Genomic DNA, 14027 nt, shown 5'->3' on the forward strand with positions numbered 1-14027 from the left:
TTATTTATTTTGAGAGAGAGAGAGAGAGAGAGAGCCCAAGCAGGGGAGGGACAGAGAGAGGGAGAGAGAATCTCAAACAGGCTCCGCACTGTCAGTGCACAGCCTGATGTGGGGCTCAAACTCATGAACTGTGAGATCATGACCTGAGCTCAGATCAAGAGTCGGATGCTTAACCAACTGTGCCACCCAGGCGCCCCTCCATAATGATTTTCATTAACTACAGGAGACGGCATCCGAGGTTTGGGCGCCCCCTGTCCTCCCCTTCCCTCCTACTTCCCTCTGCCCCCCTCTGCCCCCACCCTCCTCTGCAGGTGCTAAGCTGCTCTGTGCCTTTGCAGGGGATGGTCACCGAGAAGGGCTTCTTGCAGGGCTGATGCAGCACTGTCCCAGGGTCGGCGTTCAGGCATCTGGGCAGCGCCTGACGCTAGTTGGCCCTCGGCAAATTTGAGCTCTGCTTGTCACTTGTCCCTCGGTCCCGGCCCCCGGGAGGCTTTGTCTGGGTCCCGGCTGACACGCTGCTCTCTGCCCTCCCTCCTCAGTTCAACAGCTTCGAGCAGCTGTGCATCAACTTCACCAACGAGAAGCTGCAACAGTTCTTCAACCACCACATGTTCGTGCTGGAGCAGGAGGAGTACAAGAGGGAGGGCATCGAGTGGGTCTTCATCGACTTTGGCCTTGACCTGCAGGCCTGCATTGACCTCCTGGAAAAGGTAACTCGCTGCTCACAGGAGGGGCTTCAAGGGAGAGGCCAGGACCCTGATCAGGGCTTGCCCCTCAGAAGGGGACTTCACGGGGACCCGCAGGGAAGTGGCACCAGCAACACCACTAATGACCTTGGTTGGTCTGACCTCTAGCTTCCTCTCTGCAAAATGGGTACAACAGTGATTGCAATGGTCACCATTAGTTGGGCTGTTGTATGCCTCAACTCATTGGATCATCACAAGCTACCATATATATGGCAGGGTGTGTGTGTGTGTGTGTGTGTGTGTGTGTGTGTGACACAATACAACCATTTCACAGATGGGAACATTAAGGCACAGAGAAAGGAAGAAACTTGTCCAAGATTATACACCCTGTGAATAACACAGTCAGGTTCTAACCCAGACAACCTAATCACCACCCCTGTAGTCACACCATCAGGAATGTTCTAGCAAATGGCCTAGTTCAAGAATATATACTGTTCAAGCAAATGCAGAAAAGGGACAGGAAAAGGACATTGACAGGACAGATGACAAAATGTGAACAGTCTGTTCATAGTATTGTATCAATTTTAATTTTCTGGTTTTCATTGTCGTTACCAAGCTTGCATTAACATTTGGAGAAGCTGAATGAAGGACGTGTAGGAATATTCTGCACTCTTTTGCAAGTTTAAAATTATTAAAAAGTAAAAAATCAAGAAATAGGAGAAAGAATATATGTTGTCTCTGAGACTCAGCCTAGGGGTGAGAAAGCAGGCTGGGGTCCCCGATGTGAGCCCAGCCTCAACCTCCCAGGAAAAGAGTCTCCCCAAACAGGCTGCACACACAATCCACCTGTCCTCTAACACCGACAAATACCCCCTTGTCCGGCTGTCACAGAGCCTGAAATGTCCCTCATGTTTGAGCTTTGGGGTTAAGCACTGCCCTCTTCCAGAAATTTTTAGAAATCCAGACCTTCCATAGATATTAAGTCACTGACAGTTTTATGAGCTCCCATGTGAGCTCTCCTCTTCTGTGAGAAGAACCATATGTGGTTCTTGGTAGCCAGAAACGTCACGGAGGGCAGGAGCGGATAACAGAGAATTAAATGCAGAGAGGACGGGTGTCACTGATTTCACCATTTCCCTGAGGGCCAAGGCTGCCTGGCACCACTGTTTGGGAGGGATTAGCATTTGGGGAGCTAAGTAGCCCTTTCAGACTTCCATCTCCCCTTCTGTTAGACTCAATGAATTCTAGTCTCTTTCAAGTGTAAATGGCCTTGGCATTCGAAGACCAGACCTTGGAGCAACTTCACTGTTCCTGAGGGTCTATGCCCAGAGTTCTGCTTCCTGGCTGGCCACGCGGGTGTCTGGGGCACCCCTCCCACCACCCCTAGGCCAACACCTGAGTGGCCCTGTTGGGGTCCTATGGCCTCCTCTAACAACATCCACCGCTCTTCCTTCTAGCCCATGGGCATCTTCTCCATCTTGGAGGAACAGTGTGTCTTCCCCAAGGCCACCGACGCCACCTTCAAGGCGGCCCTGTATGACAACCACCTGGGAAAGTCCAGCAACTTCCTCAAGCCCAAGGGGGGCAAAGGCAAGGGGCCCGAGGCCCACTTCGAGCTCATCCACTATGCAGGCACCGTGAGTACCCTGTTGGCGCCTCCTGGGGCCATCTATCTTCTTGCTGCAGGCAGCTCTGGCTATTGTAGGTCCTTCCTGCCGTGACCTTGCTGAGGCTTCCTGCCTCCAGCTGGTGCAGCGGCCATAGAACAGGGTGATCAGCTCAGTGAAATGACCCCTGACTCATACTTCCTCATCACTTCTCCCTCTGAGAAATCCAAAGCAATCCAGCCAAGGATGCCTGCCAGAGAGCCACCAGCAGTTCACCTGCCAGGGCCACACCATTGTTTGCGGCCCTTGGTTTGACAGCTGCACTTAGATCTTGGACAGAATTTACAACACGTGCAAAAAAGGGAAAAAAGTCCACGAGCCTATCAATTATCCCCCAATGGATTAACTTATCCTTCTGATGGCTCATGGCCACCAAAGCAACAAAACGACATCTCTGGAGTGGCTTTTTCACTCATGACAAACTTAGTCCTTGGGGAAGAGGGAATTAGCTTCTTATTTGAATAACTGATAGGGGAGACCACGTTTGTTCAGCCAGCTCTTGAGAATGTGTTTTATTTCCCTGTGATTTGCGGTATTGCTGTAAACGCCCGTGCTCCCTGTTACCACTGGAGTTTGTTGAGCTTCTGTGGGTTTAACTGCAGGGAAACAGCAGCCTTAGCACAGAGCTGTCAGGAAAGCTGCTCTTGAATCGGGCATTGGGGCCAGGATTTTATGACCTCATCAACCATAACAATGCCAATTACTTGCAAAATGAATTATGCCAACAAGTAGAGTAAACAGCAGCTTTGGAGGCCGACTGCTGTGCTCCGCCTCACCTCCCACGATGAAATGAGAGGGCTCTGTATTGATAGCAATGGAATATTCAAAGTCTAATGGGACCTATGCACCTCCAAGAAGGCTCTAAAGTAAGGCCTGCAGGTGATGAATGTCTTTATGCTCTACAGGGGAAGGAAAGCCCAAAGGTTTCTGCTTCTTATCTGTTTTCCTCGGTTCCCTACGTTCAGTGGAAGAATTTGAAATGTGCCTTCCTCTTTGCCTCCCCAGCTAGGGCCACGTAGCAAAACAGGAAATAGAAATTAATGGATGTCCAATTAACTAAACACATGGATCCCAGGTGTGGCTGGATGGAGCCCCCCTTCCACCAGGCAATGGCCAAGGGATGTGTGCCCTTGAGCAAGGGGAGACCAGACACCCTTGTAGGGAGCTCTTCATGTAGCTCAGGATTTCCCTGGTCGAGGCCAGTCAGTCAGAGCAAGGGCTGAGCCTGGAAGAAGATCAACCCACCTGGGTAGAAAAAGAGCCAGGAGGTCAGGGAGGCTCAGAGTAGCCAGCCAAACCAGACTTGCAAGAGGAGGTCACACCCCAACAGAAAGTAGCTGGGGAGTCCTGTTTTGTGGGGAAAGCTCGGAGACAGGGTGACCTAAACAGGCAAACTGCAAATGCCCAAGAAAGCAGATAGTGGGGCCTCCACCTCTTACTGTGGTTCAGGGACATCCCAGGACTCCAGGAAAGTCATCAGGTCAAGAGCTGAAGCCCCAGGAGATGGGGTTGGAGGTTGATCTTGGGAACCCAGAGCAGGCAGAACCTGTAGGTAGAGGTTCTGGCTGTGGGACCCAAAAGGTGGATGCTAGACCTGGAAGGTAACCACTGGCGCTTGTCCCCTCCAGGTGGGCTACAACATCACTGGATGGCTGGAGAAGAACAAAGACCCCCTGAATGAAACAGTGGTGGGCTTGTTCCAGAAATCATCCTTGGTGCTACTGGCCCTTCTCTTCAAAGAAGAGGAGGCTCCAGGTATGAATGACCCCTTGTGGTGTCCAGTCCCCCTGTGCTGATGCCCTTTAGTGGCCAAAATGGAAACAAGGAAACAAAACTCACCTTATTCAACTCCTGCGAAGTGGATGAATGGGTGACAAGTTACTTGAGGGAGGCCATGGATGACAGTGCAGTGGAGAGGTGCGCACGCATCCTGCGAGCTTCCGTCAACTGTACTGCCCGCTGGGCCCATGTCACCTCTGGGTGGAGCAATACTGCTTTGGAAGAGTAGATGCCCAAATGCGTGTGCTTATGTTCTGCTCCCCGCTCTCCTCTGTCTGAGGCTCAGGCCAAGCCCAGCCTTGCCTCCTACCCAATCGAGGTCGTGTGGCCCACAGGGAACGGCCTGGATGGGAGCTGCCCAAGGTGGCGGCCACTCAGTGGGGCAAGAGCTGCAAATTTCCTTGAATTCATTGACATTTTCACCACCAACGTGCAATGCCTCCAGATGGTCTGCAGGCTCTTCTTCCCGCCCAGGCAATGGGAACAGTTTGTCCCTATGTGTAGCCCTAAGTCACAAAGGGCTACACCCTCTCCAGAGAGCATAGCACTCCTTTTGACCATTAGACCATGGTCATCCCACTCAACCCTTCCCTGGTAGATGTCCTTTTCCTGGTGTGAGGGCCCCCACCTCACCTAGTCCTAAGAAAAGCCTTTTTAAACCAGAGAATGTGTCTCTTCGACATGGAGCACTGAATGGGGCTGCCTGTCTCCATGCTGCGTTTTGACATGAAACGTGTGTTTTTCTTCCTCAGCTGGAACCAAGAAGCAGAAGAGGGGGTCTTCCTTCATGACAGTCTCCAACTTCTACAGGGTGAGTAGGGGCTGCCCCAGAGGCCACTGTGCATCCAGTGAACCCTCCTTTCCATTGAACACTCCCTTCTAATGGTGTGGTGGTCTGGCTGCCACCTCCCAGCCCAGGACAGGACGAGTTCATTTCTACGCCTACGGTGGCCTCTTCCATGTAAGGAGTCTGTTTCCTTCCAAAGGGGTCACGGAACCACAGGACCTCAGAGCAGAAAAGACCCTTAGAGATGGTTCAGTCCAACCACATCATTTCGGACTGAAACCCAGGGAGTGGCATCATTGGAGATATCAGTGCCTAAGATCTTGAGCCCCAGAGTTGGCTGGCAGATCCTCTAGGCCGGTCACAACTTCCACAGATTTGGGGCATTACTGGGGATATGTTCCAAAGTGTAGAAAGGCAGCCAATAGGGAGATGTGACCCGAAGAAAGATTTCAATATTTGCCAAGGATCTAGCCGCCTGGAAGTGGAGTGGGCTACCTCATTGGAGGAATCCAAGCAGAGGAGGAGGGAACCTCCATAGGGAGGTTAACAACGGGGGGGCGGGGGGGGGGGGGGCTTCGTCCTCACAGGCACTATGGTTCCTTCTAGTATCGAGACTCTATGATGAGCCAGCGCTGAATCAAGAAGGGCCCTGCTTATTGAAAACCACGTCACCTTGGGCAAGTCCCTCTGAGATGACAGACGGCCACTGCCCAATATGCCATCCATGATGGTAGCCACTAGCCACACATGGCTAGTGAGTGCTTGAAAAGAGGCTGGTGCAGCAGAAGAACTCAATTTGAATTTACATTTTAACTTAATTAATTGCACTCTAGGGGCACCTGGGTGGCTCAGTCGGTTAAGCATCTGACCTTAGCTCAGGTCATGATCTCACAGTTTGTGGGCTCCAGCCCCGTGTCTGGCTCTGTGCTGACAGCTTGGGGCCTGGAGCCTTGCTTTGGGTTCTGTGTCTCCCTCTCTCTCTGCCCCTCCCCTGCTCACGCTCTGTCTGTCTCTCTCTCAAAAGTAAATAAACATTAAAAAAATTTTAAAAAGACGTGAATTAGTTGAAATCTAAATGAAGACCTGTCCTGAGCATCGGTATCCTGCAACACCAACACTGAGCTTATTAATTCAGTCTTTCTTCTCCTTTTTCCTCCACCCCCAGGAGCAGTTGAATAAGCTGATGGCCACCCTCCACAGCACGGCTCCCCATTTTGTCCGCTGCATTGTCCCCAACGAGTTCAAGCAATCAGGTACATCATGGGGACATGTCTCCCTGCTGGAGGTCCTCAGGCTCTGTGAAGTTAGTGTTTGCTTAAACTACATACCCTTTCTTGTTTTTAACATAGTGAACACGTAGAGAGCAGTTTAGTATTTTTGAAACCTTAAGTATTGTTTCTCTTCTTTGCCAACCTCTCCTCCCACCAATTTTTCAAACTTGCGACAGTTTTGACCCAATGAAACAATAACCGTTAATAAAAATAGCTAATGTTTGTTGCACACAAACTGTGAGCCAGGTATAAATGAAATCCGCTTTTTTAAAAATTTGTAATGTTTCTTTATTTTTGAGAGAGAGAGAGAGTGAGAGAGAGACAGAGGATTCGAAGCAGGCTCTGCACTGTCAATGCAGAGCCCAATGTGGGGCTTGAACTCACTAACCGTGAGATCATGACCTGAGGCGAAGTCGGACACTTAACTGACTGAGCCACCCAGGCGCCCTGAATTAAGTTCACTTTTAATCACGAGGGATGACTAGGGCACAAAATGGGGCACTGAAAGGATCCCCCAAAATGGATCCCCCCAAATCATATTCTAGCTGTTTTGTAAAGCGAAAATCATGTTCTGGCTGGGTGAGAACCAGCTAGAAGTCATACTCAGGAGGGCCTTTGGTCTTGGCTGAATTGTGGGGCCCTGCGTGCAATGACGGGAGGAGACTGGGGTTGACAACACAGATGTTCAGTTAGCTTTCTGCAGTGACAAGGAGTGGCCTGTGCCACCCTAGAACACTGACTACATCCTGCACCCTCCCTCTTGGCAGGCGTGGTGGATGCCCACCTGATCATGCACCAGCTGGCTTGCAATGGAGTCCTGGAAGGCATCCGTATTTGCAGGAAGGGCTTCCCAAACAGGATGCAGTACCCAGAGTTCAAACAGAGGTGAGTGATGTCTTCCTGATAGCCTGAGTACAGTTCTCAGTTTCCAGGGATGGACTGATTGATAAATATAGTCCTGTTGTAGCAGATGCTATGGGTACGATGACGGATACCAGCTCACTGTTACTACCTGAGTACACCTTGGCCTGACTTTCAACTGCCAGAACCTGCATTTCTGTGCCTGAGGGCTTTCTCTGGCTCTTGAACCAGCTTTGTTACTTGGCAGGCTGAAAGTCTCAGGAATTAATGCCTTCCCCAGGAGCGGCCCATAACCAATGACTTACAGACAACTGGCATATCAGTATTTCAATTCCCTTACTCTTCTGGTGGGCTAACTATGAGTGAGGCTCCCAGATAAATGTCTAACAACAGGCTCTCCAGGTTACATTTTTAAAAAATAATAAAAATTAAGAAATTAAAAAGCCCTGATTTATAGTGTTTTTAGATTTCCATGGTGTAAACACTCCCATGGCTGATTTCAAGCCAAGCGATGTGACACCAGTGAATGTGGGGTTGGGGAGAGATTCACCCAATTGGCTCTTGCCAGCCGGTAGGAGTTGGTCTCAGCACACCACTGTTCCCAGTACCCCCTAGCAACATTAATCCCCAGCTGCCCATTCTGATAACTGACCTGATAACATGCCTCTTATTGACTGCCCTGTCCCCCTCCCCAACTCTGCCATCCCCCAAGTAAACTATTTGCATTTGGATACCTTGTCCCAGGGTCTGCTTCTGGGGGAACCCAAAGTAACACCTCCACCTTAGGGATTATTTCCCTTCTACCCACTCCCTACATGCTAGAACATAGGACCATAGGTTGATGGACAAGTCATTAGAGGTCATCCTGTCCTAGCCCTCTGAAGGCTGTAAACAGGGAAGGACTTGTCTAAATCACAAAGGGGGCTGCTTGCAGGCCAGAAAAAGAAGTGCTTCTCCTATGTCTGGAAGAAAAGATCAGGAAGGAAAATTTTTAGTGTTTTCATTTCTAGAAGCACCAGCCCTTTGAACTCCTGACCCACACAGACATTCACTCCCCAATGTCTCCTGCCAGTCCCACCCCAGTGCCTGCCGAGGGCATCTGCAGAACAGGTCTAACCATGATTCCAAGGCCATCACAAAGACCAATGGATGTGTCAACTGCATGGATGTACTTCCTGAACTGCCAGCTTGGGCGTGATGGTGGCTGTCATCATCTCTCTCCCAACAGGTACCAAGTGCTGAACCCCAATGTGATTCCTCAGGGGTTTGTAGACAACAAGAAGGCCTCAGAGCTGCTGCTCGGGTCCATTGACCTGGATGTGAATGAATACAAAATTGGGCATACCAAGGTAGGGGCTTCTGGTGATACTCCCTCCCTCTACCACTCAGCCTCGTCCCAAGAAGGTGGGCTTCAGGGTGTGAGTTCCAGCTTGGCCGCTGACCAGTTGCCTGCCTTAGGCAAGCCCCATGGCTGCTGAGAGCCTCAGTTTCCTCCTCTGCAAAAGTAGGGCTGATACAGCTGATCTCATGGGATTCGGGGGTGATTAGTGATAACGTGGGTGAGAACCCAGCTTGGACAGGTACATAATAAATGGTAGGTTATTTCCTAGGACTGTATGAGCCCCAATCAGAATCAAGGTCCTGGATTTTACTGGGGCATGGAGGTATGTGTGTGGGGGTGAGGTCTGAGAGCAAAGCACCATAATCCCAGCCCACCCACACCGAAAGCTCCAGCCCTGAGCTGGCAGGTGAGTTGGGGGTGACTCAGAGAGGCTGCCTGATCTTGACTCACAGGGCCTGGGCTGCCGTGTGTCTGTCCCACTTCCTGGCCCTGCAGAGTCTTGTCGAGACTGTAAGGGCCAGCCAGGCTAATGGTGCAAGGTGTCCATCTATAGCTGCCCAACCAGACTGCACCCAACATGACAAGCAGGGCGACCCAGGAGGGGTACTAGCTTTACATTCAGGAGCATCAGGCTCAAAGCCTAGTTTTGTGTAGCCCAGGACAGATCAACTACCTCTCCAAGTCTCATGGATGGCACAGGCAACATGGCTTCCCTACAGGCTTGGTAGAGGATGCGGACACTTTGCAAATGCTCATAGAGCACCTCCGTGTGCCAAGCATGGTTCAAGGCTCTAGGAATACACCAGTGAACAGAACAGGAAGAGTCCCTAAGCCCCTAGAGCTTGCTTCGTGGTAGTGAGCATTAGCAGAATTGTAACGCTGCTCTGGAATCCTCCAGAACTGCGAGCTCTGGCCTCCTTCACAATTGAGACATGCTGTGTATAGCTAAATTGACTTATAGGAACACTGCAGGTTTTCTCATAGAGTCGCTGAATACTTGAGTGGGAGAGAACCTCAGAGACCGGTTCCTTTCCCCACCCCCACCTTTGAAGGAGCGGAACCTTGAGGAAGCCTGGAGAGGGTTGTGGAGGTGATGTGCCCAATTCCACAGTACTAGGCAGAATGGAGCAGGCCCCAGGCCGCACGACACTGGGTCACGGGAAAGGGGATGGGGCTGCTGCTGCCAACATTTGATGCAGTTACTGGCTGGGCGAATGGACTGCATTTTGCTGTTGTTCAATGTTGCATTAGGCACCTCAGGTCCAGGTAGAGTCCTGGGGATCCTGGGGATAGCTTTCCAAGCTTCACCCAAGTTTCCAAGATTCAACCGTGTTGGTTGGTACATGACATTCAGTCATTGTCCCTGCCATATCATGCTTGGCACGAGGACCAGGCAGGCTCTGGTGGCAGAGGCAGAACAGAGAACAGGATGATTTTGCCTGTAAACTGTGTCCCCACACCCAGCCACATGCTCACCTCACTGCTCCTAAAAGGACACAACTCAATGACAATTCATTTTGAAATATCAAGAAACATTTTATGAAATCAAGCCCAATGTCTCTACCCCATCATGGCTAGCTAGCTCTTTGGGTTTTTGTGGGGGAGGAAGGCAGGTGGAGGGAGCATTCTTTTCCATTCTTTTCCTGTTGGTATCCATAGCATCCGCATAAAGGATTTAATCAAGAACTCTGCTCCTGGCCTCAAGGTGTGGAGTTACAGAGTCTTAGAGCTGGGAGGACTCAGGGTCCTGCACTCCCATTGAACAGGAGGGGAGTTAGAGGCCTCCCAAGAGGGAGTGGCTTGGCTAAGGTCACATAGCACATCCAAGGAGGCTGAGGCCAGGTACAGGTCTCCTGGCTCCTTCTATCCCTCTAGAAGTTTCTATCATGTCCTATTGGAAGCCTATAAAAAGATGTTACATTATGAAACATAACTGATAATAAAGTCACCACCCATGGGCCCACTTAAAAATCCAGAATCTCTTCTCATCTCTTTCTTCCCCTTCCTCCCCACCCCCAGGAGTAACCCCTTGCTCCGAATGCTAACCATCCCCCTGCCTTTTAAAAAATAGTTTTGTCACATATGCACATGAAAGTACCACACTCGACATAATCTTCTGTAGCATGCTTCTAACACTCATTCATGTTTCCAAGATTCATCCTTGTTGGTCAGTACAGGACATTCACTCATTGTCACCACAGTATCATGCTGCCTCAGACAGCCACATAACAATTATCCTTTCTCCTGCCCTTGGAAATTGATTTTTTTTCCCCCTGCAGTTATCAACAAATGCTGCTTTGAGTATCTTTGCACATGATCCCGTGTAGAGGTTTCTCCAGAACGAAATTCTCAACCTTGGCTATACATTAGAATCACTTTGGGGAGGGATAAAAATACCAATGCCTGAGCCTCACTCCAGAAATTGTTTGAAATCACTGTGTGCAGGCATCGGTATCTTTCCAACCCTCCAGGTAGGAGAGGTAGGAGAGATGTGCAGCCGGGGTTGAGATGTACTAACACGGCAGAGGACAGTTGACTGTTTCAGGGTATGCAAACAACTAACTTGATGAGGGAATGCCAACCCTTTTTCCAAAACTGTTGTGCCAACCTACCCTCCCCTGATCCACAACCGTGCCAACACCTGTGCTCTGGAAAAGTCTTAAAAGTCACAGGTGGAGGGAGGAGTGAATGTTACCTTGCAACCTTAATCTGTATTTGCTGGAAATCTGGTGTTTCCTGATCTAACACACTGCAAAGTTGGGTATTTCCTGATCTTTCTAACCCACTGCAAAGCTTTCTCACACACACCAGAGCTGGGTGCCTGAAACTGTGCAGCACTGGTAAAGCTCTGTATCCTTTCTACAAAGTCAACCTCTCCCCTGCCCAATACCACCCCCTCTTCCCACTCCCAGATCCTGGGAGACCGTGACTGTCTAAAGGCCGTTTGCACAGCAGTAAAGGAGGCCCCTTGCCACCGTCGTGCTGGGCAGTCACCACAGCAGTGAGGATTATGACGATCTAACACATTTTTTAAAAATGTTTATTTATTTTGAGAGAGAGGGAGTGTGAGCAGGGCAGGGGCAGAGAGAGAGGGAGAGAGAGACTCCTAAACAGGCTCCGAGCTGTCAGCGCAGAGCCCAACGTGGGGCTCGATCCCATGAACCCGTGAGATCGAGAGTCAGATGCTCAAGCTGCCAGGTGCCCCAACCTATCATATTTTACTTACCACTTCACAGTTTACGTGAGACTTTCCCACCCAGTTATCTCTATTTACTCCTTATAGCAGCCCTGTCAGGGAGGGATCAACATCCCCATTTCACAGATGGGGAACTGAGGCCCTGAGATGTGAGGAGACACGTCCAAGGTGACCCAGCCGGCGAGTGCAAGGCCAGAGCTGGAACCCATAGGAGGCTGAGAGGAAACAGACACAGAGGCTGGCAGTGGCCCCGCTATTGGGGACGTCCAGGCCAGGGCCAGCTGTTCCCAAGGGGCCTCAAACACCAGCACCAGACTGGGTCTCTTAACTTTCAAGGCCCTTTCTGAACCTCTGGGGCTTCCCTCACAAGTGGCCGCCATCGGCGACAGCCGGGCCACGTGCAGAGGAGTGTGCCTTTCCCACAGGTATTCTTCCGAGCGGGCATCCTGGCTAAGCTTGAGGACATGCGGGACGAGCGTCTGGCCAAGATCATGACAATGCTGCAGTGTCGCCTGCGGGGCTTCCTCATGAGGATCGAGTTCAAGAAGATGCTGGAGCGAAGGTAGCACTCACAAACACGGGTGGGGCGGGGCCACTGAAGCCACGCGCATCCACGCAGAATGACCGGGGACCCGGCCACACACCCAGCGGTCAGCTCCAGTAGCGACTCGGGGCCGTGAGATGAGGGGAGGGCGCCGACATCTCCACTGGCCCAGAGAACCCTGTTCGGGGTCTGTATTCGCTTCCTGTGGCTGCTGGAACAGAGCAGCACAACCTGGGTGTCTTAAAACAATGGCAATTCTCATAGCGCTGGAGGCCAGGAGTCTGAAGTCAAGGAATATTGCAGGCTACACTCCCCCCCGAACGCTCTAAAGGAGGATCCTTTCTTGCTTCTTGGAGTCTTGGTGGCCTCAGGCGTTCCTTGGCTTATGGCCACATCAGTCCAGTTTCTGCCTGTTTTCACAAGACCTTCTCTCTGTCTGTGTCTCCACACGGCCTTCCTTCTTCTTATATGGACACCTGCCATCTCGGGTCAGGGGTCCACCTTTCTCCAGTATGACCTCATCTTAACCTAAGTAATGACACCTGCAAAGACCCTATTTCCAAATAAAGTCACATTCACAGGCACTGGGGGTTAAGACTTCAGCAGATCTTTTGGGAGGGGACACAATTCAACCCATAAGAGGGACCACCTAATACAGACCCTTCTCTTAAAGCCTACAAGTCACTTTCCCAGACTTCCCCTTACTGGTCCATGTGATGACACTGTCAGAGGGAGGAGGCAGGGCCGGCACCCCTGCTTCGCAGATGTGGAAACTGAGGTCAGAAGGGTGAAGGAACTGGCCCAGGTCCAGGCAGAAAGAGTCAAGACTGGAATCCAGAAGTCCTCACTCCAAATCCTTGCCCTCTGAATTGTGTTTTCCAGCCATCTTTCTAAAATGCTCATCAGAAAATAACTCGGGCTACCCTGGCTGACCTGTGGTTGACTCTGGTTCCTTGTGGGCATAGTATTAGTAATAAAACAGTAATGAGCAAATAACAATAATGAGGTCCTGATATCCACTGCCCCCCGACCCCCTCCCTGGGACCGTGACTGAAGGCAGCGACACAAGTTAGGGGCTGAGTGTAGGACAGCAGGGCCTTGGCACGCAGGAGGTCCTCGGTAAATGACAGTCCAGTGAAGCTGGAGGGGACAAGGGGGGCGGGTTCCAGAGACCGCAGAATGGATAGGACTCAGAGAGTAATGGGTGATTTCCCGTGAGGGAGAGGAAGGAAGGAAATGTAAGAAGAAATGAGTGGTCTGTCTCAGCCTTGTGCTGTCTGGGTGGAACCGTTCCATCAGGGAGGCCAGGCCCTGACACCTGCACTTTCATCCAGGGAACCCCGGCTTCCTTTTTTTGCAGAATCGGCCTGAAAGTCATCCAGCGGAACACACGCAAGTTCCTGGAGCTGCGTTTCTGGGGCTGGTGGAAGCTATACAACAAGGTAGGGCTGAGGGGCCAGGCTAGCTGGGCTGCAGCTACCAGTGCGTTGTGTGTGTCGAGGGGGTGGGGGGGGGGGCAGTCCTGGGGGGGAGGTGCCTCTTGGGGGTGGGAGGCTACAGGATGCAGCAGGGACAGTCCACAAATGAGGGTGCCTGGGAGACAAATGAGGAATCCAGTCCCCTTCCGGTCAGGGGCTAATTCCTCCCTGAGAAAAACCACAGAGGACCTTCCCGTCTCATGTCATCCCTCCAAATAACACCCCCTTAGGATGGAAAGCCCCTCAGTACAAAATGGGGGCTTGGTCGTCAGCCCCTCCCCCTGCACATGTTGAGGCATCTTCAGCTCCTTCAGTGAGGTCCTCAGCTTCAGAGCTGGAGCGAGCTCAGGAAATCGTGGGATCCGGCCTATTTCCCAGGTCCTTCCGAGACAGCTGAGAGGGCAGGGCAGTGAGTC

General features: G+C 51.3%; 2 protein-coding genes across 2 annotated transcripts in view; one reads left to right on the plus strand and one right to left on the minus strand.

Annotated features, from left to right (window-relative positions):
- KPNA7 (karyopherin subunit alpha 7) overlaps window positions 1-14027 on the minus strand; it is a 121300-nt gene that overhangs the window by 59347 nt on the left and 47926 nt on the right. The window lies entirely within an intron of this gene.
- Window positions 1-14027, plus strand: part of LOC122209351 (myosin-16) — a 61655-nt gene that overhangs the window by 12852 nt on the left and 34776 nt on the right. The window contains exons 12-20 of the mRNA XM_042921101.1: window positions 540-710; window positions 2144-2323; window positions 3982-4108; window positions 4885-4943; window positions 6085-6172; window positions 6958-7075; window positions 8280-8400; window positions 12015-12151; window positions 13494-13575. Coding sequence (XP_042777035.1) covers window positions 540-710; window positions 2144-2323; window positions 3982-4108; window positions 4885-4943; window positions 6085-6172; window positions 6958-7075; window positions 8280-8400; window positions 12015-12151; window positions 13494-13575 — 1083 coding nt within the window. The remainder of the gene's footprint in view (window positions 1-539; window positions 711-2143; window positions 2324-3981; window positions 4109-4884; window positions 4944-6084; window positions 6173-6957; window positions 7076-8279; window positions 8401-12014; window positions 12152-13493; window positions 13576-14027) is intronic.

The sequence above is a fragment of the Panthera leo genome, chromosome E3, assembly GCF_018350215.1.
Source record: "Panthera leo isolate Ple1 chromosome E3, P.leo_Ple1_pat1.1, whole genome shotgun sequence".
NCBI classification, from domain to species: Eukaryota; Metazoa; Chordata; class Mammalia; order Carnivora; family Felidae; genus Panthera; species Panthera leo.